Source organism: Xenopus tropicalis, chromosome 1 (genome assembly GCF_000004195.4).
Source record: "Xenopus tropicalis strain Nigerian chromosome 1, UCB_Xtro_10.0, whole genome shotgun sequence".
NCBI classification, from domain to species: Eukaryota; Metazoa; Chordata; class Amphibia; order Anura; family Pipidae; genus Xenopus; species Xenopus tropicalis.
This window is the reverse complement of record NC_030677.2, coordinates 71,895,587-71,920,857: the sequence shown is the minus strand read 5'-3', so window position 1 is coordinate 71,920,857 and position 25,271 is coordinate 71,895,587. Positions and strand designations below refer to the sequence as shown.

The 25,271-nt window shown below is 37.7% G+C and overlaps 1 protein-coding gene across 1 annotated transcript in view; it reads right to left on the bottom strand.

Annotated features, from left to right (window-relative positions):
• Positions 1–8,846, bottom strand: part of dkk2 (dickkopf WNT signaling pathway inhibitor 2) — a 66,132-nt gene extending 57,286 nt beyond the window's left edge. The window contains exon 1 of the mRNA XM_002940290.5: positions 7,467–8,846. Within this exon, the coding sequence (XP_002940336.1) occupies positions 7,467–7,685 (219 nt within the window). The 5' untranslated portion in view covers positions 7,686–8,846. The remainder of the gene's footprint in view (positions 1–7,466) is intronic.
• Between the last annotated feature and the right edge of the window lie 16,425 nt (positions 8,847–25,271).

Below are 25,271 nucleotides of genomic sequence, written 5' to 3'. Positions count from 1 at the left end.
ATCTAGTTACAAATCAGCAATTAGTCTTAACTGGTCTATTACAAGTTAGAAAATAAAATCCCAGATCAGTAGCTGTCAGTAACTGCAGGAAACTTCACATGACTTTAAGATTTACTTTATTGCTGGTGGAAAGTCATTTTGGGGAGATTAGTTGGCTGTGGTTAATCTCGGCTACTAATCTCCCCATGGGCCATTGCCCCTACAGTGCAATTTAAGACCCAAAGTAAGTAATAAACTCAATGTTTATTGAATAATCAATGCTACATACAGATAATAGAGCTGTATAAGAATGAAAGCTACTGGTGAGGACATTGTCTTCTCCTTGGCTTGAAACATTTGCTGAAAATGGCTTATCTGCCTTTAAAGAGAAGCAAAAATCCATATTAAAAAAATTCTGCAATGCTCCAACGTACAGTATTTTATTGCTTTGCCTCTCATGATGATCAGTGATGCAGTCCCACTAGGGAACTGAGAGGTCAGAGCAAACCTTGGTGTAAAATAAGGCCAAATGACTGTTTTTATGTTTGAGGCTGTGGAAAGATGGCTTCCTGATGTGGAACGAGCAACATATTTGTTTTTTCACTTGGGTGTCGTTTTTTTTTTTTTGTACTTGAGGAAGTGTCTCTTTACGTACTGCATTCCTTTCTTTATGCGATATATTATGTTCCATTGAGCTGCACTTGGTCAGTGTGCTTCATGTTGCCTGCTGGATGCCAGTCAAGGTCTCCTATTGAAGCATTTCTAAATGGGCTTCAGCGTCTAAAGTCCCCAGGATAAGACTGCATTCAAGGTGTGAATAATGTCTGCCTCAGAGAAATCTATCCCTTTGCCTTTTCATCACTGGCAAAATCATGTTTTACACCTGAACACCTCTGAGATTTCCTTTTTTCCCAAAGGTTCCTTTTTTCTTGTTAGCCCTGAAGAAAAATACCTGATCCTGATAGTTTTAAATGTCACTTCTCTATTTGGTTCTCACTGATATATTTATATCAAGGAAAACGACAGTCTAAATGTTTGGCGGAAACAAGCGTCTCCTGGGACTCTGCCTCAACTGCAGTGACATTTGAAGAAGGAGAACAATTAATATATTATTTCGTCCCCTCCCAATATTTTCATCGGCAGCTGCAGCAAAAAAAAACCTTATTTCTTCTTTTTTTTTTAAATCTCTAACTGGGAAAATGTGAAAACTTACAGGAAAATGCTCCTTGAATCCTGTCACGTAAACTTCAAAAAATATACCAAGGATAAAGAAAAGCAGACCTCTTCCTAGAACTCAACGATCCTTCTATAACATATAACGATGAGTGAAAAAATATTTGACCTTACTTTTAATTAAGACAGTGTGGTCAGAGGAAAAATCACAGTACCTTAATTCACTTATAATTCGCAAATTAGAACTAATTATATCCATTGATCCATTAATGGCCATAGACATTCTTTAATTACCTGCACTTCAAGTCAAATATAATTAAATAAATACATGGGTACAGACTTTTCAAGTAATTTACCTACCATTTAACTGTTTTGCTATTCTAACAATAACAAGTTTAGTGTTTCTTTTCATGTTTCTCCATAATTCATTACATGGACAAATAAAGAAAAAAAATAACTTGATAAATACAGCTGGATAACGTTATTTAGCCATAGATACACATTGATCTGTATTTTTGTCCTCGAGAAAATATATTTGGCCCAATCTGATTCCTTTTCTTTATAATGTGCTTTTATATTTACTTTTGCTTATTTGGGGTTATATTCATAAACTTGAACATTTAAGGAACACATAAACCCCAAAGTACATTGCCTAATGAAAAGAAATCCTAATTGTAGGCAACTTTCCAATATATAATTACACATTTTCAATGGCTCTGTGAATATAACTGCTATTTACAGCAGCACTGGTATGTCCCTTTTTGTTCTGTCTCCTGCTGGTTTTGACTTTTAAAACAATGTAGCAGCAACCAGCTGATAGGCCAGTAAAGATGCATGCAAGGCTGATTTCTACTACATTGTTTCAAGAAACAGACCCAGCTGTGCAGACAGGGACAGAAAAATCTTACTTTCAGTGCAATTACAATTAAAAACTTTTAAGCCAATAAAAGATTTCAATGAATGTATTGGAACATTGCTTAGAATTCTTTCATTAGGCAATATCCCTTTTATGTTTATGCTAATTTTCCACTTACAATTTGGCATAAAAGAATTGAAGATTTACATTTACAAAGTTTTTGTAATTTGTATGTAATAGCTCTGGACTATAAATAGCCCTGGACTATAAATAGTTTCTTAAAAACAATAGAGCCAAAAAGCTGTGAGTGTAATATTTCCTTATAAACTGGCTTAGTTAGTAAAGTTGTGTAAGATACGCAAGTTACGCAATTTTGCCAACTATACTGGTTTGTACACATTTTCTACATACAGCTACTACTGTGCCATAAAGACAGAAAAGTTTGATGCTTCTCATACACCAAACAGAAACTGACCGCTTTTTGCAATGTCTTTATAAATATACCCATAAACAAAGTCTCAACTTGCTAATTTATCAATACATTCTGGATTCTACCACAAGGTGGAGCTGACAGTGAAAACCAAATGCAGAAAAAAACCCTAAAATCTTTTGAAAATGACATCGCTGCAATTGCTCTTTCAGCAGCCCTTTTGCCACTCTTATCACTATATTCCAAATAAAAGGAAATTACTTTGGAACTGGATTCTTTCATAGACACCTTGATGGATGCAGCAGGGTTTCTTAAATGCACATAGGTCTCTGACCTGATGGCCAACCAAAATACATCAAATGGAAATGACATGATGTTGAAATTTTGAGCAATGTCTTAGGGTAGGGCCCATACTATGCTGTATGCAGTGCCTAACAGACATGAGGGGTTTATTTACCTACACCCTGGACAGAAGAGCAAGAGCACTGAGGAGTATAAAAGCATGCCCATTAGTGTTGATTTAAAGGGCGCTTCCATCTCAGGCCTTTTCTCACTCTGAACGAAGTACTGGTGGGTGCAAGGCACCCTGTTGCAGCCTGCGTCTGCTTACGGGTCTCCCCCTGCCCACCCCTCATGAATACAGTGCCACAGACAACCCTGCATTCATGGGGGATCACAACACATAGACCTCTGCAATTCACCACAGTAGACTGAGCCCATATTTTATGCTCTGCACCATGCCCTTCAGGCAGTAAACTACGCCCATACAATCAAGGCATAGACTTTAAGTCTAAATGTTCTAAACCCCCATACACTCAAGGCATAGACTTTAAGTCTAAATGTTCTAAACCTATACTTGGTCACAACTGATATAATTATACAATAATTTTGCATCTAACATTAAACACACACGTGAATCTGACAGTATTATATGTCTTTATTTCAAAAGGGATTTATATGAATACTGTAAAGATTTTCTAATAAGACATTTGGACTGTGCTATAGATACATTAGCAACAATGAACAAGCAGAGAGATTATATTTCAATAGTAAACATGCATCCATTTCTACAAATAATCCTACTTAAAGTGAAATTATACAAATTACCTGTGTAATGTTTGCAGCCTTGGAAAATATTTCATGGTCCAAGCAAAGAAAAATAATTTTTTTTTTGTTGAATTATGTTTTGGGTATAGAAAAGGCAATGAATGCAGGCACTACGAATATGTATTTTGCAAAATGTTTAAAAAGGTTATATGTGCATATATCAATATGAGCCTAGAGTTAGGAAATGGGTAAACCATTAAGAAAGGCAATGTAGTTTTATATCACATCTAGATATTGTGAGGTTGCTCAGATATGAATCGATCATTTTTGGATTTGACCAAATCTTCCACAAAAGATTTGGCCAAATACCAAAGCATATCTGAACCTTAATTTGCTGGAAGTCAGCCTAATTCTAAACTGAATCCTGCATTCAGGCAATCCCAAAAGCAAAACACAAATTCTTAAATGTCAGTAGGAGTTATTCTTGCCAAATTCTGAAGCAGAATAATTGCACAGAAATAACTGGCCATGGAGAAAGGTGTTAGTGATCAGAAGCTATTGGCAAGGGCAATAAAGCAACAAATTAGCATTTAATGGTGAATAGGACAAATAATACAGTATGCATCCATATGTCTAAGTAATGTGTTTCTGCAAATTAACACTGTCACCAACCAGAGATCTATGTCTTCTCTCCTTTCTCTTATAGGTCGCAATAATACAATTATTGTTGATTTATTTAGAGAAAAGAACAAATGTTCCTGTTCCCTCACTATATCAGGTAACTAAGGCCAATCATTAACTTAAGCTGAAATTATGGTGCTTTCCCCCCCAATTATATTAGAAACGTATCTTCCCATCAGTATTGCAAAGGAGCTCAGATTTGAAAAACTACCTCGACGAGTTAATAGAAGCCAGATGTTCAGTGTGATAAGATGGGGTGCTGGAAAAATTCTGTCTAGGATTTGGAAGAGTTGATGATATAAATTCCCTCTCTGCGAGTCTTGCTGATGGACAATATTCTGAATGTTTGGAATAAATGTCTATGAAAACATATAAGGAAGTTAAAACTAATCATGTAGCCTATACCAAAACATTGCATATTTAAAGAAAGCATTGCTCTTACAAATTATATAAAACAAAGAATCACTGAATTCTCCAAACACAATTAGAAACCTTAAAAAAATACTGTTTCTTTTCAATAGCTTTAATAACATGCAAACACTCAGGCCTTACTTTGCTGAATGGGTTAACCAACAATCTGTTACTTGCCCTTCTGGGCTGTTCTGTACCTGTTTGCCAGATGGGACCTTTTAAAGAGGTTTCCAGCTTTAATGTGTGGTATATAAATACAATATGTACCGACTTAATCAGCTAAATGCAGAGGTTGTGTAGTACACTTTATAGTTCACCCTGAGAATGTACTTTTTTCTCCTGTCTGGTTCATGCTCTTTACATTCGGGCTGATTTATGGAACCTATATGTTATAAATCCTCAGTTCATGCCTTCCCCATAGATGACTGCTGCTCAGGTACATATCCATGAAAGATTCTGGGCATATTGCAAGCTTCTTCTCAACCTTATTTTACCAAGTGGTAGATGCCATTGCTATAAGTGTCCATATATATGTTGGCTATAGTTATCAAGGCAAAACTAAAGTCATGCTGCAGCAATGGGACTAATCAATATTCACCAAAAACAAATGGTCTGTTCAATTTATATGAAATATCATCTGACTGATGGAAAAAATATAAAATTCACTTTGTACCTAAATGGCTTCACTTTATATACCAACCTGTTATGGGTTTTGAAACAGCAGATTTGATCTAAGATTTTATTTTACAAATGTAAGAATCATATGTCCAACAGGTACTTAGTTCTACTATGCTATTGAGCATTGTAGCAATTGTAGGTAATGTGTCCAAAGAATCAGTATGGCAGCTTTCAAACATATTAATACAAATATAAGAATAAATCATGCTATCTGTGCAGAATAATCTGTGCTTGTATTTACTTATTTTACTTAAAATATTAAAAAATACAGTGAGTCTAATCCTTTTTTGTCTTAATGGTTTCCATTTTGGCTTAGAATGGTTGCCTTTACTAAAAATAAACATAAAATAAATAATTACTAAAAATAAACGTGAAACTGGAATTTAAGGTTGAATATTTTTGTAATGTATGTTATGCTTGGAATAGAGGTCTTGGGCTTTCCAGTGACATATACCTTTCCTAGTTATCCCTTGTTAGTCAGTCAGTTTACATTGCATTCTACGCTCTATGGAGTGTACAGAATTCTAGTCAACGTTTGCTAAAAAAAAAAACCTGTAGATGTTGTAACCCAAGAAATAAGTTCTAAAGACCACAGATGTGTCTCAAATATCTTTCAGAAACCACAAATGTAAATTGTGAAACAGCCCATGTTGTTCTGCAGGTGCAAATTACAGAAAGAGTGCACTGGTAACATCATTATTACTGTCCCATAGTACCACTTTACAGACGTTGACCCTTAAAGAATTTAGGAAAAAAATATGCATATATGAACTTCTCTTAGACAGATGTAGGGAGTTATTAATTATCTCCGTTCCATGCTGGTGCAATATTTCTTCCCCCACAAAGAGCAGCTTTGTAAAGGCTTCCAAAACAATGACCTTTAAACCTGATATCATAAGAAAAGTTACCTGCATGAACATAATGTTGCCAACACTAACAATATTCAGGGGCGTTGATGAATATTTCTCACAGTCAATTTAAAACAGAAGGCTCGAATTCAACATGCTTCCCAACTTTAGACACGTGGGATTTTTTTTTTTCTTTCAAACCGAGCTACTGTAGGCAAATAGACATAGCAAAATACTGCACACTTAGGTAAAATAACCGCACATGTGTTCTTGGTGTTACCCTTAAGTATGGCTGTCTTCTGTAGAATATTATCCAGCGGAAAGGGGACGCTTGTTGCTGTTTATGACATTTTTTCTTGTGGAACATTAGCAGTTTATAACAACAACTCAAAATATATAAAGTTTTACATCTGCCACTGAGTCTCCAGCATTTGGCTGTAAAAATCCAGGAGGGCAATATATAGCTCTCCATGCAGATGAACTGAAATTCTTTACAATCCCTGATAACTGGGGATTTGGAGGGGGGAAACTTTGGATATTTCTTCTCTAGAGTTTCAAATATTGGCATCACTATAGATTTCCTAAACATGATGGGGCTCATTTACTAACAGATGTGGTAAATTGCACTAGTGCAGTTACACATAGCAAGCGTTTGTCTGATAAAATTTAGGAACTAAAACATAGTGCTATGGGTCACTGCACTGGTGAAATTTAGCACCTATATCACTAAATCAGACCCACTATGCCTATACAGTGATTATGGCAAAAGTACATATTGCAACTAGCATCATCTTGTAGAGAACAGTGAATATAAAGCATAGTAAATGTATGTGGATACCATCTACTTCCTCAGTTCCTTCAGCATTTCAAGAACTTTCAAGTGAGTAAACTCCCCCCCCCCCCCGTAAACTCCAGCATTTTAGTCCCTTGTCCTGTAATGTACTTGATACTGTAATTAGGGAAAGCAATATATCACAAACAATGTGATACCCACATAAGTAACGGTAACTGGTCTGCTGGTGAGCTTATAGTCAAACGGGCCATATGGAGTTGCTTAGCATACATAAATAATACTGAAATACTGTGAATTCATGCTCAGGAGAGAGAGCACAGTTCATGTTTTTGTGTGTCTGTAAGTAACCCACCCACTTAGATTGTAAGCTCTATGGGGAAGGGACCTTCGTCTTGGCACTTTAACAACTAGCCTTAATGCTGAATGTAACTGTATTTTGCATTTATTTATATTTTATTACTGTATTGACCCCATCTGTTCTTTTAATGTAATGCTCTACTGTACAGTGCTGCATGCTCAAGTAGTGTTATATAAATATGCATATTTATATTTAGAAATTCCCCCCCTTACCTGGCCATTGCTCTTCCCTTTCTTGTGTGAGACTCCGTGATGGATACTTTCAGACTTGTTGGTGGCTGCTGTGGGAGTCTGCACCAGCAGGACTGACTTGATGGCATTCATCTTTGAGCTGGATACATCTAACTGGGAACTTTCCACCATCAGCACCGCAGCCAGTAAAGGTAGCAGGCAACAGCACTCCCCATTCATCCCCAGCAAAACCATGTTCATCTCAGCACTCAGGAAAAGTCAAAGAGCAGATCTATTTGGCAGCTCTCACAAGTCCAAAACAGATGCCCCAGTGCCCAAACACTGCACAGCTAAAGTTATTGCTCTCTCCCTTTAATGATGTTTGAGGACCATGGGGAGAACAGATGAATAAAACAAGCAAGTTCAGAAGTCCATAAGCAAGTCAATCTTCTTAGCTCCTTCAAGGTGTACAGTTTAAACATATCCCAAGTTGCAGATAAAACTTTGTGTGATACATCTATTTGCTCAATGAAACAGATGGTGAAATAACCACAGTCCAGTCAGGTTAGCCCTCTGCCCTAAAAAGTAAATATAAGTAAGGTGAACCCAGGTGCCTTAGCAGAGGGAGCCAGGTGAGTGCTTCCATTCAGTAAGGGAGAGCTGCCCAAGAAGGTAGTGGAAATGCCCACAGCCTGCCCCTGCTTTGCCTTCCAAGCAGCTCAGAGCTCACACACTCCATGTGTTTCTGCTGCCTCTTCTTGGCTTCCCCCTTTTCTCTTCGCTCTTTTATGATCTCAGCTCCCTTCTTTTTATAGGTTTCCACAATCGGTTATTTCCTCCGCCCACATTCAGTAGTGACAAAGCATGAAACTCCCCAGCACTTGCTGACAATAGGGATGGTTCAGATACCCTCCTAAAAGTCTCGTCAGACAGTCACACACTAGTGAAGGATTCCTTGCCAAATGTGCATGGTGAATAATTCCCCTAAGGCAAAATGCTGCAGTTACTAGGGCTGGGGTTACCTGTTGCCTGCTACAACAGCTGCCTGGGCTACCAGTCCTTCTCCATCCTTGCTTGTTGCAGTTTTATGTGCTTATGGGCAGGGCACTATCAGGAATATGAGGAATATAGCATCCCTGCCTCACAGGCAGCTCAGCACAGCTGCTCGACAGCAATCTTTTTTTCACAAGGTTTTTTTTCCAGGCTGCTTTTATATTCAGTTACAAATTGCCCATAGGGTGACCAGGACTTTCTATGTCTGTATTACAGCAGCATCCTGTGTAACATTAAAGGGGGACTATTTTGAAAACAGTCCTTTAGTACTGAAAATGTTAAGACTAAAAAAAGAGTTATGCCCAATTTTTTTTAAGCAGGCTCCCCACCCCCAGCCTTCAGAATACCTGGCTCCCTGGTCTGCTTCAGTGACTGAGAAATCTGTAAGTGACAGAATAGAGAGAAAGTTGTTTTACTGTTGTATGCCACGAGGCCACACCCCCCCCCAACAGCAACCATGTGTGGAGGAGAAGTAACAGAATGGAGCCGGGCTGGACTGGATATCTATTAATGCATTTACATTTATGAGATTAAAGCAGGTCTTTGATTTAAACCCTTTAAAGGGGAACTATCATGGCTGGGATCTGCTAACAGCCAGTGTGAATGGCCCAACACTTCTTTACTGATATTTAAAGTTCTTCCCCTACCTGCCCACCTCACCAATCTAATAGAAATCTGGGAAAAGTTTTGCAAGTCCAAAAATGTAACCAAAGACACTGTTCTGCCTCACATACATTCAGTTACTGACACTTTTTGTACTAAACCTGCACAGTTTATCAGCTTTCAAGCAACAAACAAATAGAACTTTATTTCTTGGATATTTATGGGAAAAATATGTGGAAGCTATGTGATACATCTCGATTTTTCTTTTCTGTGCAACAGCCATAAAATTGTTTGGCACAAAGACCCACCAATTTAAAACACATGCCAGTTTAATTGACATGTGATTTGGGAGTTGTAGTTCAACATTAACTTTAGGTCATCCGGTTGCATATTCTGACAAAAAAATGTGCTTAAGAATCACGATCAGCTTTAGTTTATATAAATGGTATAAATAATAATGATAAGGGAAGGATGAGAAAGTAAAAGGGGAGTTAGTCCTTTTTTTCCTCAGGACCTCTTTGATGTTGTAGTTCCTACGCAAGCTATGGATAAGCCTGTGAGTGGACACTCTTTCTCTCCTTATAAATGATTCCTGGTGAATGACAAAATTCCCTCAATGTACCCATAATGCTGTACATAAGACGTAAGGCCTTTTAGATTGCTCCTGCTGTATGGGTGCTGGGGAACAGTTCATAAAGTATTAAGTTCCTCAGCACTCAGCCACTGACTACATGTTCCATCTTACAGGGCCTGCACAGAGGGGCAGTTCCCAAAAAGGTGCCCCGGAGTTATTTTTCTCCATAATGCAAGGGGTACTGTGCCTGTATGTGCACAAGTTATGGGCATGCATGCAAGTCCTAAGGGTTAAGGTGGCCATACACGTTACAATTGCAGCCATTGGTTCGTTCATACCCTCCACTGACGTTCAGGGCTGAATCGTCAGATATGGAGGTAGAAATAATAGCAATTCTACCCCTATCTGATGATTCAGCCCTAAACACGTGCTTTTGCTCTGATACTTCAACGGCGCCTGATCAAAAGCCTTTGTTCCACCCGATTAGCGAGTCAGTTCATTGGGGCAGTGGAATTTACCATAAATTTTTAATTCATTGGTGGTCAGTGAAGTTTGCCCCCTGCCCACCCACTCAAGTTTCTCTGCATTGTATTTTACTTGATTCGCGAGTTTCTTAAGTTTCTAGGCAGGTTATGTTAAATTTTTGTGGAAGTTACATAAGTTGCCATAACTTTATGCATAATTTAAGCACATTGCATAACTTTTGCAACAGGGCTGGGGCCCCTTCACAAGCAGAATTTACCGGGCCTGGCACACCAGTACCCCCTCTCCCCCCCTCCTGATGGCAGCCCTGGCTTTAAGGGTAGGAGCTGTTCCATTTTTCCCAGTCTAAGATCTGCCAAAGAGATAGGGGATAAAAGTAAGAAAGTGAGCTGCTTCCAAAGTCCTTGTCTGTAAGAATCAATGTTCCATAGATGCAGGGACTCCTCATGTTTGCCTGTGAGTGGCTGCTTGAAAGTCGCTGCCCTCTTAAATACGTTCCTTTTGGATCCCCAGTGAAGCATTGTCCCTGTCATGGCTCTGCTGATAGTTGCCAGGGTAAGAATCACATTGTGCTGCCAATATTTGGTAATTACATCTCTAAGAATCCAAATGTTTGTATACTTTTGTCATTTTTTCATCCCAGCACTTTGGGGTAGGCACCCTCTTCTTCAAACCAAACTCCCAAGATTTTAATGATGCCTCATTTGATGGAAAATGCATCAGTTTTCAGTTTCCACTGTTCAAACTACATGCTCTCTGAACTGGGTGGTTAACTTCTGTTTATAGACTGATGACAGCTGCAGGAGCAGGTCACATCATTCATGCACTTGATCTGAATTCTGCACATCCTGTTGGGTGATCTCTCTATTCTTTCTATTGCTAGAAATCTATAAAACAAACAAAAAGAAGACAAAAATGAGAACACCCTTTTCTGTGCTGTACTACAGTCCTACAGCATTGATGTGCGGGACAGGAAGAACTCAACCCACACCCAACCCTAACCTGCAAAATGCTGCCATTGTAGGACCTGCCTTAGGTTGCAAGAAAACTTCAGAAACAGAGGAAGAGTGTACTTCCCCAGTCTGACCTGCACGCAACCTGAACCCGCAGTCATTGGAAAAATTTTAACCCTAAGTGACCTGACCTAAGGGTAAACCCACCAGAGCACGATGCGCACACACAGGTCACCGGGGTGATTGCAGTAATGGGGGAAAGTACCAGGAACTAAGGGGAGGAGAAAGAAGAGGTACCTGCCTGGCGCCCCTCCACCATTGCTCCCTAGGCAGGTGCCTCTTCTGCCTACCCCTAGTTCCGGCCCTGTAGTTTAGGGAGATGTAGTTATCATTTAGACATGCAAGCCCTGACAGGTGCAAAGGAGCCCTTTACCTACTAGTTGTTCCCTGCAAGTACTTTTTAAATCAGCGCTAAGGAGCACAATTTTGCTTACCATAGTGCTTTAGCACTTGCACTCACAGTTATTTTTTTCGAAAAGTTTTCCCAAACATAACATGTTGTTTTGCCCATAGACTTTCTGTCACGGTTTGTCCACTCCTTAGGTGCATAAATAACCACCTCCACAAAAGTAAGGTTTGTTGATTCAATGGACATTAGAACTGTTTGTTATACAGTATAAGTGTGATTTAATAATACAAAGGAAAAGCAAAGGCTTTTTTTGTTGAAGGATTTACTGTAGTTCAAGCAAAAGAAGAAAACAAAGTTGAAGCTGTCCTGTTGTTTCATGTAAGTTTATACAGTTGCAGATTTACATAAGGATAACACAAGTAGGGACTGGGGGCCCTGTGTGATGGAAAAGACATGGAGCCAGGGTTGAAAGGAATAAATGAATTTGAGTATTGATTTATCTAAAACTGTTTTGTTATACAATACAATGCCTATCACTAAATCTAAACTATCATCTAAATGTTAATGTTACCCTAGTAACATAGGTGTTAAGTCACTTAACCTAAGTGTGCCTCCAGGCCAACCAAAACCTACTCTCTTGGCTGCCACCCCTGACAAGATTTCCTGTGCTATCTTCTTTCTGCTTGCAATGCTGGATTCCTCCTAGAAATGTTTAAGCTGTTGTACATTCAGTCAGGATGATGGATTTTGCCAGCCCCTCCTCTGCTATTCCACAGGACTCATGCAAGCAAAATGCAAAATACAAGCATGCTTTCTAACTAAGAAATAGAGCTGAGAAGAATAAAAGAAATAAAAGTAGAAATGTGTCAGTTGTCTGTCCTGTGTACAGTAATGCTGCATTTTATCTCTGCTTAGTTTTGCTGCAACTTTCCTACCAACACAATATTGCACAGCCTTCACCATTCCATCACCTGGGGGTCTCCCACCCCGGTCACAAGTTCTTACTCCGATGCTAACCCCCCTCCCCCTTACACTGGGTACACACTAGTGGGCAAGATGGTGGGGAGGAGCGCCGGTGCCCACATTTTCTGGAGGGGGGTGCAGGGTTGGCGGGAGTTGTGGGGCCCAAGAGGCCAAGGCTAACCAGGATTTTTCCCGGTGCGCCACTGCCCCAGTCCGATCCTGTTCATGTTGTGGTCAAATTCTCAGTTTTGTGTAACCTTCAAAGTAGAATCTGCAGCTCCTTTCATGTCAGCACAGTGGATTTTATGTAGATTAAAGGGTTAAAAACAAATGTGTGCTATGATTGGAAAAGAATACATAAAACACAGTGATACCAAGACTTGTTTAGCTGGGGGAGCGCCGGCAGGGATCGGGTCTGGGCCTGTGGGGCCCACCGAGTTTTTTTCCCAGTTTTTTTTCCACCTGCAAGCAATTGTGTCTTGTGTCCATATAAGGCTAATGCCACACGTAGCGTATGGGGCGTATTTACAGCAAGCTTAAAAAAGCTTGCCGAGAATACGCTCCATATGCTCAAAAATGCCCCTACCTGTGCCTGCACCCGAATGACTAAAATATGCTCGGTTGCAGGCACATGTAGCCGATATCCGCCAAAAATATGATGTCTCGCGTTTTCTGTCGGATATCGGCTACATGTGCCTGTACCCGAGCGTATTTCCATATGTTTGGGTGCAGGCACAAAGGTAGGCTGAATTTACAGTTGTGGGGCGTATTCTCGGCAAACGTTTTTTGGCTTGCCAAGAATACGGCCGTGTGGCATTAGCCCAAGTATATCACAATCCAGCATGATCGTCTTATTTATCAATGGAAGAGATACAAAATATAGTAAGATCTTTGATTAAAATCAGTTTTCCAGTAATACTAGATTTTTACTGATTTTTCTCGCATGTTTTTAGCCGGTGTATTTTTGACTGAAAGCTGCAGAGATTTACACTAACTAATGGGCACATCAGGGTGTAATTGAACAGAAATCATTCTATCACTCTGCTAAGTTGTGAATTCTTTAGGTTACTTTACTATTAAAATCTAGGGAACCTTTACACAGTGTGAGGAAATATGAGATAAATACCAAAGACTGAAGAAATGCAGAGAAAACTTGAGAAATCTTTCCGAAGTTGGTCATGCAAGAGACAAATATAGAAAAACAAGAATGTTTATCTAATTTTTATAATTCTGTCCCATAGTATACAACATCAATTACGCTGGAATTTGGGGATTATAATTTCCAAACATGTTTGATATATGATCTGCTCATACTTTAAAATGCTCTTATCAGAACTAATCCTCCTTTAGTGTAACATTTGTCATTTGGTTAAACCTGTCTTCATGCCTATAGTGTGGAAACTTAAGGTTAAATTGTGCATAGTAGTTGCCTATTAGTAGGTCAGATTCAGAAATCCATTTGCTCTATTTTACTTTCTATGCAGAGTATGCACATAGGGCTGCCTTTCATTGGTGTCTGGAGCCTTTGCAGTAATGCCATATTGTAAGGATTTTGTTTTCTCTGCTTTTAGTTTTCACTACATGCTCCATCTAGCTGCAGAATGTGGAATTTATAAATCAGTTGGTTTACAACGCATTCATAACTGAAAGTAACTCAATTACATTATCCAGCATGAGAGTGTCTCTTTATTGCATGGCACAGAACATTATAAAAAAATGCATCTAATAGTAGGGCGCTCTGCATTATAAAAGAACTGGCAGAAATTTGTACAACCTTTGTTCTGATCTTGCCTTTTTTCTTAGGAAATGATTGCAAATATGCCCACAGTATAAAGCAATATGTGCCAGATGAGACTTCTGCAAATTATTAACATTTTTGTTTGTTTTTTCTAAGAAGTCCCACTTTGAAAACTCATTTAATTTCGGTACATACCATTCATTTAAACACCTCTGTGCCAAAAGTGCCTTCAAAATCTCATAAAGAATTAATACTGTTTTTTGCCACAGATATTGATACTCTGTGTTTTTGTAACCATGTCATTGTGGTATTTTGTTGGTTTAGACCTCATTTAATTGTACTGGGAGAGGGCTTGTTTTACTGATTTAAAGTGCAGCTGCAGTGTCCAAAGTGATCTTTCACATAATTTGCTATCGCTGAATTTGCAGCTGATGTGCACGTGCATATGGCAGCAAAAGGGCAGCAAAGTTGTGGCTAACATTTGCAGAGCCAGGATTGCACCCCTTCCTGCATCTGATGCAAAAAAATATGAGCAATTGCACATTCTCATTTTGATCAAGTTGCGCTCAGAGTCATTTCCGACGCTCAGTAATTATATGCTGTTTATGTGTGACCTTTTAGGTGCAAGTCCGTTGTACCTATTAATGCAGCCCACATTGGGAACCCTAGAGTCAATAAGCCAGTATACTAAAACATATTTACTTTTCCAATATCTGTTTTGCAAGGTCTACACCAACATATATAACTTGCCAATTTAAATTGCCACCAGAGAGTGGAAGAGAGTAAGAATGATACATACACATTTATTGTTAGTGAGTACATTCATAAATAATATAAAATAAAAATAATTATAACTGAAATAAATTGGGCATAATTAATGTGATAATAAATTGTCAATTATTTGTATAATTTATTGCTAATTCATTTCAGTTATTAGTGTTGACTTTTGCAGCAGCAACACAAATCCTCAAGATTTGTAGCAGAAAGTGAAGTTATCTTGAATTAAAATATAAATAGTAAAAACAATAAAACAAGAGGTATTGGTTGGAGAAAACAATTAATTAAGTATTCATAACTAGAACATGTGAAAGTACACAAAGGTCCAGGACTGGAAGGTATTTACCTACCACTTATCTCTGTGGTTACCAGACTACGTTAAATCCTCGTCCAGGATTTTTTAGTCTGCCAAGGTGCTGAGAGATTGGCAAATAGTGAATATCTTTAATGTGGGTTTTCTGTGGAAATATATATACTAGAGATAGTGGAGCACCATCAGGAGAATAGAAACCCTCAGGACTCTGTTCTACTTACTGAATGCTTAAGATAGCAGGCCTTCTCAATAGTCACTCAGGGTCTCATCAGTCCATATGGTGGCTCTAAGCACAAAACACAGAAACAAAGAACTGCAATAATTAAGCACCGCTAACTCCTAGCCCCTCTCCTCCATTGGCACGTCTGTTATTTGTAAACAATGTCCTCGTGATAGAACTAAGATGCACTGCCTACACACCAATAATACAACTAAAAAAATATACATTTGTTGGTTCAAGAATAAAATGTTAAATGATAGAGTGAATTATTTTCTATGTAAACAAGATTTTTTCCACTTTTTTTTAGAGAAATTATATGCAATAAATAAGGAATAGTCTCCATGTTTATAGGATTTGGTTCTCTATTATTATTACCTATCAACTATTTCTTTCCTGTGTATCCAGTCTTTTCTTTCCTTTTTTGATTAGTTTAATATTATAGCCTTTCTCCTCAAACTGTTTCTGTAGAACCTGATATTCCCTTTTTTATAATAACTCTTATGGCAATTCCTCTTTATTCTACTAAACTGACTGTAAGGAATGTTATTTAACCATCTTTGATGGTGACAGCTGCTGCTGAGAATAAATCCATTACAGTCAGTTGGTTTCCAGTACAGGCTGGTCTCTAGTTTGCCATCTACTGGAAATATCATTCCCGGAAATGAACACTTTTAGTATATGTAAGTCTAGTGTTAAATTTATTATCAATCAGTTTCGATAGAAATAATTTGAGATTGTCCTGCAGGCCCTTCCAGATACAGACACAATTGTCTATATTATGTTTCCAGTAGACAAGGCTCTCAATTTTATTTAAAGAGGGTGTTATCTCAAGTAGTTCACAATAACCCACAAAAAGATCAGCATAAACTAAGGCAAACCAAGTACCCATAGCGCTCTCTCTAGTTTGTAGATAGTAGTAAATAAATGCAATTCTCACGGGTATAAATTCTTTTTGTCTCGGCATCAGAGAATTATCCTGGCTTAAAAATAATTTAACAGCCTCTCCAGGTAATGATCAAGTATAGGAATACAGTGATGTCACATCACAGGCACCAATTATAAAATCATCTTCCCGTACTACCTCGTTAACAAACTTCAATGTGTCAATGGTATCCTTAAGATATGAAGGTAAAGATTTTACATAATTTTGAAAAAATGAATCAACATGTTGTGATAAATTAGAGTTACAGTAAGTAGAACAGTCCTGAGGGTTCAACTACTGACAGTGCTTCATTATCTGTAGATTATATATTTTCTGCACTGAAAACTAAGGAGGGAAATTGAAAAGTGCCCAAAAGACACACTTATTTATCTTCTATGAGGAGGTGAGCAGAAACCTAGACACTGCAGTGGCAGTGGATATGATCTACTTAGATTTCACAAAAGCATTTGATACAGAACTACACAGAAGGTTCCTGATTTAATTAAGGAACATTGGCTTGGTTGACTTCTGGGAAAGAAGTATGTTTTGTGTATGTATGTTTAATTATGTGTGTATATACATATGCATATATATTACATTTTTGTGTGTGTGTGTGTATGTGTGTAAGCCCTAGGAATCTTTGGAGGGATTGAACTTGATTGACATTTGTATTTTTTCAACCCAAATTAACTATGTAATTGGCAAACAAATGTGCAACAGAATTAACACTTACAGTAGATACTACCTTTGTGTAAATATCTGCTATTGCAAGACAATATAGGTTTTTTTACACTTTAGTAAACATGGGAGCTGGCGCTGCTGGATGATGAGTTATAGACAATTATAACAAATGTTATAGTTCATTATAGTTCATTTTCTCTTTTACTCTGAATGTTCAACCGATTCATTGACATCAAGGTTGTGTTTTATGTTCATCCACAGGTGCCTTTAGATATATAAACCAATAATATTGGCGGCTGTCCTGCCCAGTTTCTTTACTCTAGAGTAACAACCAGTGACTCAAAAATTAGGAACAATTTAACAACAACAAAGAAAATGATTGCATTTAAATGGTTAGTCCATTTTAAGATTCTCTTTTAATAAGGTATAGGCTGTGGTATTGTAAGACGATTTGCATTTAGTCTTTTTTTTTAATTTTTTTAACCATTTAACATTTTTGATCTGTTAAATTTTATTCATGATGCACATCCCTCTGTGCCAATAATCAGTGTCTGTGAAACTGTGTGTGGCTGGGAAATCACAGTTGTAATCAGTAAGTTACATCGGCAGTTCATAAAGGAATAAGGTGCTGTTACAACTTGGCAAAGAAGGTATTGTTTAGCTTGGATGTTCTAGTATAATAACTGTAAAATTTTCCAAGTTGTAATTGTGTATACTTTAATTTAGCAGAAAGATTTTATACATGATTGCTCGCAATTCATATGAACAGCATGCAGAAATGCCCTGTTTAGTTTCTTTCTTCAGCCACACCCTCATTGTTCTAAAATACAGTGCAAGGAGAGGATCAGATTGCCAAATGGAATTATAGCACAATAGGTTTCACTGATCTCTAACTCAAAGAAAATTGTACAGTTATGCTGTGCCAACGTATAAAGGACCTTTGCCGATCAAAGTCTATCTGAATAAAACATTATGCATTCCTAAAGATATACTTTCTCTTTAATGAGGGTAATATAGAAAGGAAATTGGAGACCCAAGGATAGTAACTGTCTAATCTTCACTACACAGGCAGGAATAGTTCAACTGAACACATGTTGATGTCCCTGTTGGTTTAAATGGATCTTGGCAATTATTAGCTTGCAAATTTTTTATGTTTAGAAAATAAAGCAACAATACTCAAAAACCCCCAAATATTATGAATATAACACACTAAGGGGCACATTTACTAATCCACGAATCCGAATCACGAATGGGAAAAAATCGTATTGGAAACAAAAATTTCGGAAGATCGCAAATATCACGAAAATGCTTCAGAAAAAATCGTATTAGTCACGATAATATCGTATTTGCGATCCGAAAGTCACGAAATTTTCGTACCGAACAATTGTAAAAACGGTAAAACCTTTCCGATTTTTTCGTGCAAACGTCCGAAAAAGTTGTGCGCCATACAAAAAAGTCGTACGGACGCCCGAAAAAAAATCGGTGAAAATACGCTCGGAGCGTTCGCATGAACGCTCGAGCGATCGTGCTTTTGTAAATGTGCCCCTAAAACTTGATAGATACCAAAAAGTCAATCTGTGCTACAATTGCAATTTTTTCTTAAAATACAGCCATCTTGATTTTGATAAATCTGCCACTAAGGGGCCCATTTACTTACTCACGAACCGGCCAAATGCGTCCGATTGCGTTTTTTTCGTAATGATTGGTATTTGGCGATTTTTTCGGAAAATTATCGCGACTTTTTCGTTGCCATCTGAATGTTGCGTAAAATCTGCCGATTTTTTCGTAGCGTTAAAACTTGTGCGAAAAGTTGCGCCTTTTTCGTAGCCATTCCGAAAGTTGCGCAAAATGTTGCGATTTTTTCGTAGCGTTCGGATTCATTCAAGCTTCAGTATGGTGACTTTTCTTGGGCCAGGTTGGAGCTGCAGGGTGCCATTGAGTCCTATGGGAGGCTTCCAAAATCATGCTAAGTCTGAAAGTTTCGGCCGCCGCTTACGAGCGCTCAATACGAAAAAGTCGCGACAAGATATGAGCGAATCGTAATGGCTACGAAAAGCTCGCGTTTTTCCGCGAAAATCGTATTGGTAACGAAAAAGTTGCGACAATTTCCGAAAAGTCGTAAAGGCGCCAAAAAAAAAATCGCAAAAAATACGAAAAAGACGCAAAATGTTCGTTTTCCAATCGGAATTTTTCCAATTCGTATTCGAATTCATGTCTTAGTAAATCAGCCCCTAAATGTGGGAGAATTGGTGTTCTCAGAAAACCACCTGAGATTAGAAAGCTGATTAGGGAGCGCCAAGTTATTTTCCCATCTTATCTGTGAGTTGCTGCCCTCTCATTATGAAATGAGCATTTGTATTAAGTCTGTTAAGTCTGGACTCCACTGCTGCTTTCTTGTAAGATGATTATTTGACTGTATAATAAGTACACTAACTTTCTTGGTAAGAAAGCTTATGGTCAGACAACCAATGAGCCAAAAGTTAAGCCAGTAAGACATAAAAACAAGATAAACCACACAGAGAGGCTCATAATTCTACATTCACATTAACCATAACCTAACAAGCCTGTTATTTCTTTTACAAGCAGCCTATTATGCTCTACCATTATCAGGCATTTTCATGTCTCTTAAGCTTTCTTGTTGTTTATATTAAAAATTAAAATAAAAAAACAAAACACACCTTTTTTTTTCTTTGCTGCGACAAGATTATTTTTTAAACAAGAATGTGAGTGGGTGGGAGAAACGCCTTAAAGCTGTGGTTCACCTTTAAGTTAACTTTTAGTATGCTACAGAATGTCCTATTCCTATCAACTTTCCATTTGGTCTTCATTATTTATTTTTTTAATTGTTTTTGAATTATTTGCCTTTCTCTTCTATATCTTTCCAGCTTTCAAACGGGGGTCACTGACCCTGGCAGCAAAAATAACTATTGCTCTGTGAACTTACAATTTTATTATTATCATTACTTTTTATAACTTATCTTTCTATTCAGTCCCTCTTCTAATTATATTCCAGGCTCTCTTTCAAACTACTGTCTGGTTGCTAAAGCAAACAAGACCCTAGCAACCAGATAGTTGATGAAATTCCAAACTGGAAAGAAAAGAACATCATACTAAAAGTAGTGATGAGCAAGTTTTTTCGCATGGATTTGCAGCAAAGTTGTGCATTTTGCCACTGGCAAATTTATTTAACGAAAGTGGCACAAAAAAATCACTGAGTGAGGAAAAAGTCACTGACACATCCAAAAAGTAGAGCATGCCAAAAAAGTCATGCAGTAGCTGTGTTTCACAGATTTTTTGACTGATTCGCTCATTACTAACAGTTAGTTTAAATGCAAACAACCCCCTGTTTCCTTGAAGAAAATGGTTAGAACCCTGTTGCTTCTACCTTTTTATACTCACCGCTGGGTATCACCTGACTCTACCTGTCTCACTTTAGCCTATCAGACTCTCCTGTTTAATCATCACAAACCTGTGGAATCCCTCTATAAACAATTGTTGTGCTTTTACCAAAAACAACTTAAACATATCGTCATTAACCCCTTAGTTGCTACACATAAACCTATGGCCACCTGTTGTTCCATGTGCAGCTAAAGGCCAATTAAAATTCCTATCACACTCCTGTCACACTCACCAATTATTGGAATCAGGTGCACCTGCCCCAGACCTTCAGCATAGGTGTGTAGTTTTAATAGAAACAAGGGTGAAATTACAGAGGAAGCAGATCCTGTGCTTCCAGGGGGGCCCAGGAGTGTAGGGGGCCAAGTAAAGTCCTAATTAATAAGCAATTTCAATATATCTTGATAGAATAGGTCGTTACCAATGTTTTGGGGCCCTAAATTGAATTTGCTGTGAGGCCTACTAACTTTTAGTTATGCCACAGAATAGAAACAACAAACAACAGCAGGTTGGCAATGAAGACTGGACCACAACATTTCAGTTAAGTACATTGAAAATGATTTGTGTGTTTTGTGACAGATAGGGGTACTTAACCATAGGCTAAATGTCAACAAGGAAAAGTATTTATATGAAAAAAACTAAACAGGGGGTATCATATAGCCACCACTTCTAGTTAGCTTAACAAACCAGTAGCTTTCAACATATATTCAAACGTTATACTTAGTCACTTTTTTAAGGGAAAAAAAATAATACACAGTATATACAGAATAAAAGCTAAAAAAAATATAAGAAAACTAAAAAAGGTTGGAGTGTTCCCTATATTATGTATAATAAAAGTATGTGTGAAAATAGTGATGAGCGAATCTGTCCTGTTTCACTTTTCTAAAAAAAAATTATGCGTAATGGTAAAAAATTCACAAAATGCTTTAGAGTCCATGGGAGCCAATTTTTTTGCGCACGCAAGCTTTTTGTCACACTCCAAATACATTGAAGTCAATGGACATTTTTTCTTGGTGAATTTTTTGTCACTGCAAATTTTTGCAGTTACGTGTAAAAATAAAATGCAAAATTTCACCGAGAATCCATGCCTGGTGAAAAAATGTGCTAGCAGAAAACTATTTTTGTTAGTTCTGCTTAAGCAAAGAATAGTAGCTAACAAGAAAATCCATTTCACCAGCAGTTGTAAATAGTACATGAGCTCACATACATTTTCTTCTAAAGAACCTATTCCAGCAATAATTGAATACCCCTCAGGTATTTGTTTTTCTTTGTGAATTAAATTAAGTTGAATATCTTTGTTTAAGGAAGTCAGATTACTAATTTGCATTCACAATGGGAAATCATGTGTGTGCTGGTATTCTGGGGAAAGAGATGCATTATGGGTTCTTAACCCAGTAGGGAAGACAGGCCATACCAGAGCAATACTTCTACACTTCTACATCTGCAATGGGCTTACCTCTTCAGCATTGGAGCGAGTTCAGTACGGGCTGCGCAAAAGCGCTCTCTGCACTAGCAGAGTCAAATTCCATTTTAAAAAAAGTTACCAGAGGCAGCTTTTTGCCATCCACAGGTAACAAATGCAAGAGCAGGGCTGCTCCTGCCATGACACAAGGTTGAACCTTCCCCCAGGCGGCAGTTAGCGTCCCTGCTCTTGCACTTGTGCCCCATGGGCTTGTAAATGAGCCCTAGTAATCTACAAATATTCCCTAGCTGTAATATGCTTATAGTACTGTAAGGAGGCTTTTACTTGACAATTTATATTGATTGTTCTGAAACACTGGCTCTAATGAAAAAGGCTATGATGTTTTTAAAGTTTATGTCTGTTTCCAACACCCCCTCCCCATGTTATTCTTAAAACTTTCTAACATTCTTTGAGATCTATACAACTGGAAATATATCTTAAATAATTTTGACTTCATGAGGTGTGTAGTATGGTATTTACTTTTGATATAGTTTGGAAGATCAGAAGTGATAAGAAAGCATGTTTTTTATATTCTACCCTACGGAAGTAGCTAATGATTAAGCACAGCCATACATATCACATAAGGTTTTTATATTACTGCTAAAAAGGATTTCTTTTACACATATTGGATCCAGCCGTCTGGCTTTCTACCTTATAGGAGAGTTTTGTTTCTTTTGTCATCATTAGATGAACGTTGTTGTGGTTCTTGCAAAAGAGCTTTATAAAGAGTTTATCAAAAAAGCCCATGCAATAGTTTGTTTCTCAACTCAATACAATTACAGTATAATATAGAGTATATTCTGATTTGATACAACTGCACTGGCAAATCCTCCAACAGGGGAAGTAAAAGATCATTTAGCATCTTGTTATGCCATCACTAGTGTCTCGGTGCAAAGCACTAGCCGTTATTATTTTGGATAAAATACTGTAGACTTAAAAGATGGGAATTAAAATGGTAAAGCCTTCCTATGACTAAAGTAAAGAATGATTTTTGCTAACATAAGAAATGGACAAGTGTACTAGAATGATTCCCTACCACTCACTTGACCTGAAGGAGACACTCAGCTAAATAGTGAAAATGTTTTTGCTTGTTGCTTAACAAGTCCAGTTACTTTATACTTATCAATATTATATACTCTATATCACGACCTGGATAAACCAAACCTTCACAGGCAAACAGACCAGCCATGTTCAGATAATTCAAGAACGAACAGTTTCTGAGGTACTGCAATTAGGGCTGGGCAAACTTTTTTGCCTTGTACAGTTTTACGGTGAAATTCATGAATACATTTTAGAATTTAAGCAGTGTTTTGCTACAGAAAAAAACGCTCCCATCAGAAGTCATTGATCCACCCCTTGCTTTCAAGATCTGCTGCTTCTTAGCACTTTGGAAAGACAGCTTTTACTACAGTCCATAATTAACAAATATGATTTGTATGAGTACTTATGAGTACTTTGGGCCTGAACTGGGAGAAAGGATACCTAGATGGTATGAGTTTTTCTATGAAGAACAGTTGTAGCATAGTGGAAAGGAGCATCTATAACAATGTAGGGCAGTGTATATGCTATTGTAGAGCTAAAATGCCTTAACTGCAACATAATTTTGTCTTTCCACTGATTGTAATGCATTTCTACAAAGTTTCACAGTTTTACAATATTTTCCATGGTTTCACAAATAAAACTCCCTAAGGTTGCTCATTATTAACTTCAATTAAAAAAGAGATGAATGAATAAGACCATAATACAGTAAAGACAATCTATAACAGAGCTGATCTGCTCAAGAGCTTACAGTCAAGTCAAAGCAGCAAAAAAGAAAAAAAACAAACTCAATAACTGCAATTCCCTTGCCAAACCAAACATATGATGTCTTTCATTTGTTTCAGATGCTTGACAAAAAATAGATTATTTTTCCTCAGTTTATTTAATACATAACTCTTAACCAAATCTCTAACAGATACAGATGTGACAAGCCCAAACAATTGCACTGGCATGAATCAGTAGTGGAAATCCCACAGTCCTTTTGTTTATCCACACATCCCCTTAACAAAACCTCAACAGTGGAACATGAATGATACAGCGCGCAGCATAAAAGCACTCTCCATCAGATAATGTTTCCTTGTTTGCGGTGGGTTGTTAGCTCATATTCATGCTTCCTTGATGGGAGAGTAGCATTGTTGGTTTTGTATTACAATATAGCAATAAACATAATATTGGCTTACAGGTTTTTTTTATATTTTTGAAATAATGTTTTGTTGGTGGCAATTTTTAGTTTTTTTAATTTTTAAGAATTTAAGAATTTTTAATTTTAAGAATAATAATAATATGTTATTTCCAATTAATATTTTATCTTATTTTTGTATTCATCTAAGTATTGGCAGGGATTCATAATTTAGAATTTGAAAATAGGGAAACAAGGTGGGGGAGGGAACAAAATATGAGGTATACGTGTGAAGCTCTGCCCCTTTTTCTTTGCTGAGCTCTTCTTCTCTCTCTGAAAGTGAAGGTCCAAGAGGTGTCTACTGTGCAAAGAGAAGGAGAGCACATCAAAGAAAGGTTGCAGAGCTTCACTCTAGACTAGGAAGTAGCTGAGAGAGCTGCAACTGAGCTGCTTGTGATACAGAATTTACATGAGACTGAATGCAGGGAGAAAGGTATGTTATTCTTTAGAGTCATTTTAGAGATAGAAAACAAGGTTTACTTATTCTTTAAGGATTTTTTTGATGTTCTTGAAAGAAAACCAGGATACATCCAGGAAAAACTGGAATCTTTTAGTATCCTGACAGTGAAGTGTCCAGATAGTGTTATTTTAAAAATTGGACAATCCTGAAAAAACAAATGTATAGGATCATTAGTTATAGGTGTATTGTGTTAAAATGATATGGTACATAGTCCACATGTATGCACGTTTTAGGATCCAGAAGACACTGATGTAACCACTGCACATCCCACCTACACCTTTCATTATTATCCTACCCAATACATTGCTTAATATACCACCCTTAAAGTTACTCGCTGGGTGGTGACATAAAAAGGCCCCTGCCTGGGTATATTAAGCAATGTATTAAGCCAGTGCTGTCCAACTGGCGGCCCGCGGGTCGCATGCGGCCCTCAACCCCACTCTGTGTGGCCCCCCACCTGTCTGGCTGCTTTGATGCCTTAACTTTGTGTTAGCTTTAAATGGTATCAGTACTGAGTTTAAGTGGCCCCCTGCATGGTTATCACCTCAGATTCAGGCTGTAATCCCTCTGTATTGTTTAAAAATGTAATCCCCTGTACTGTTCACACCTTTTAATCCCTGCA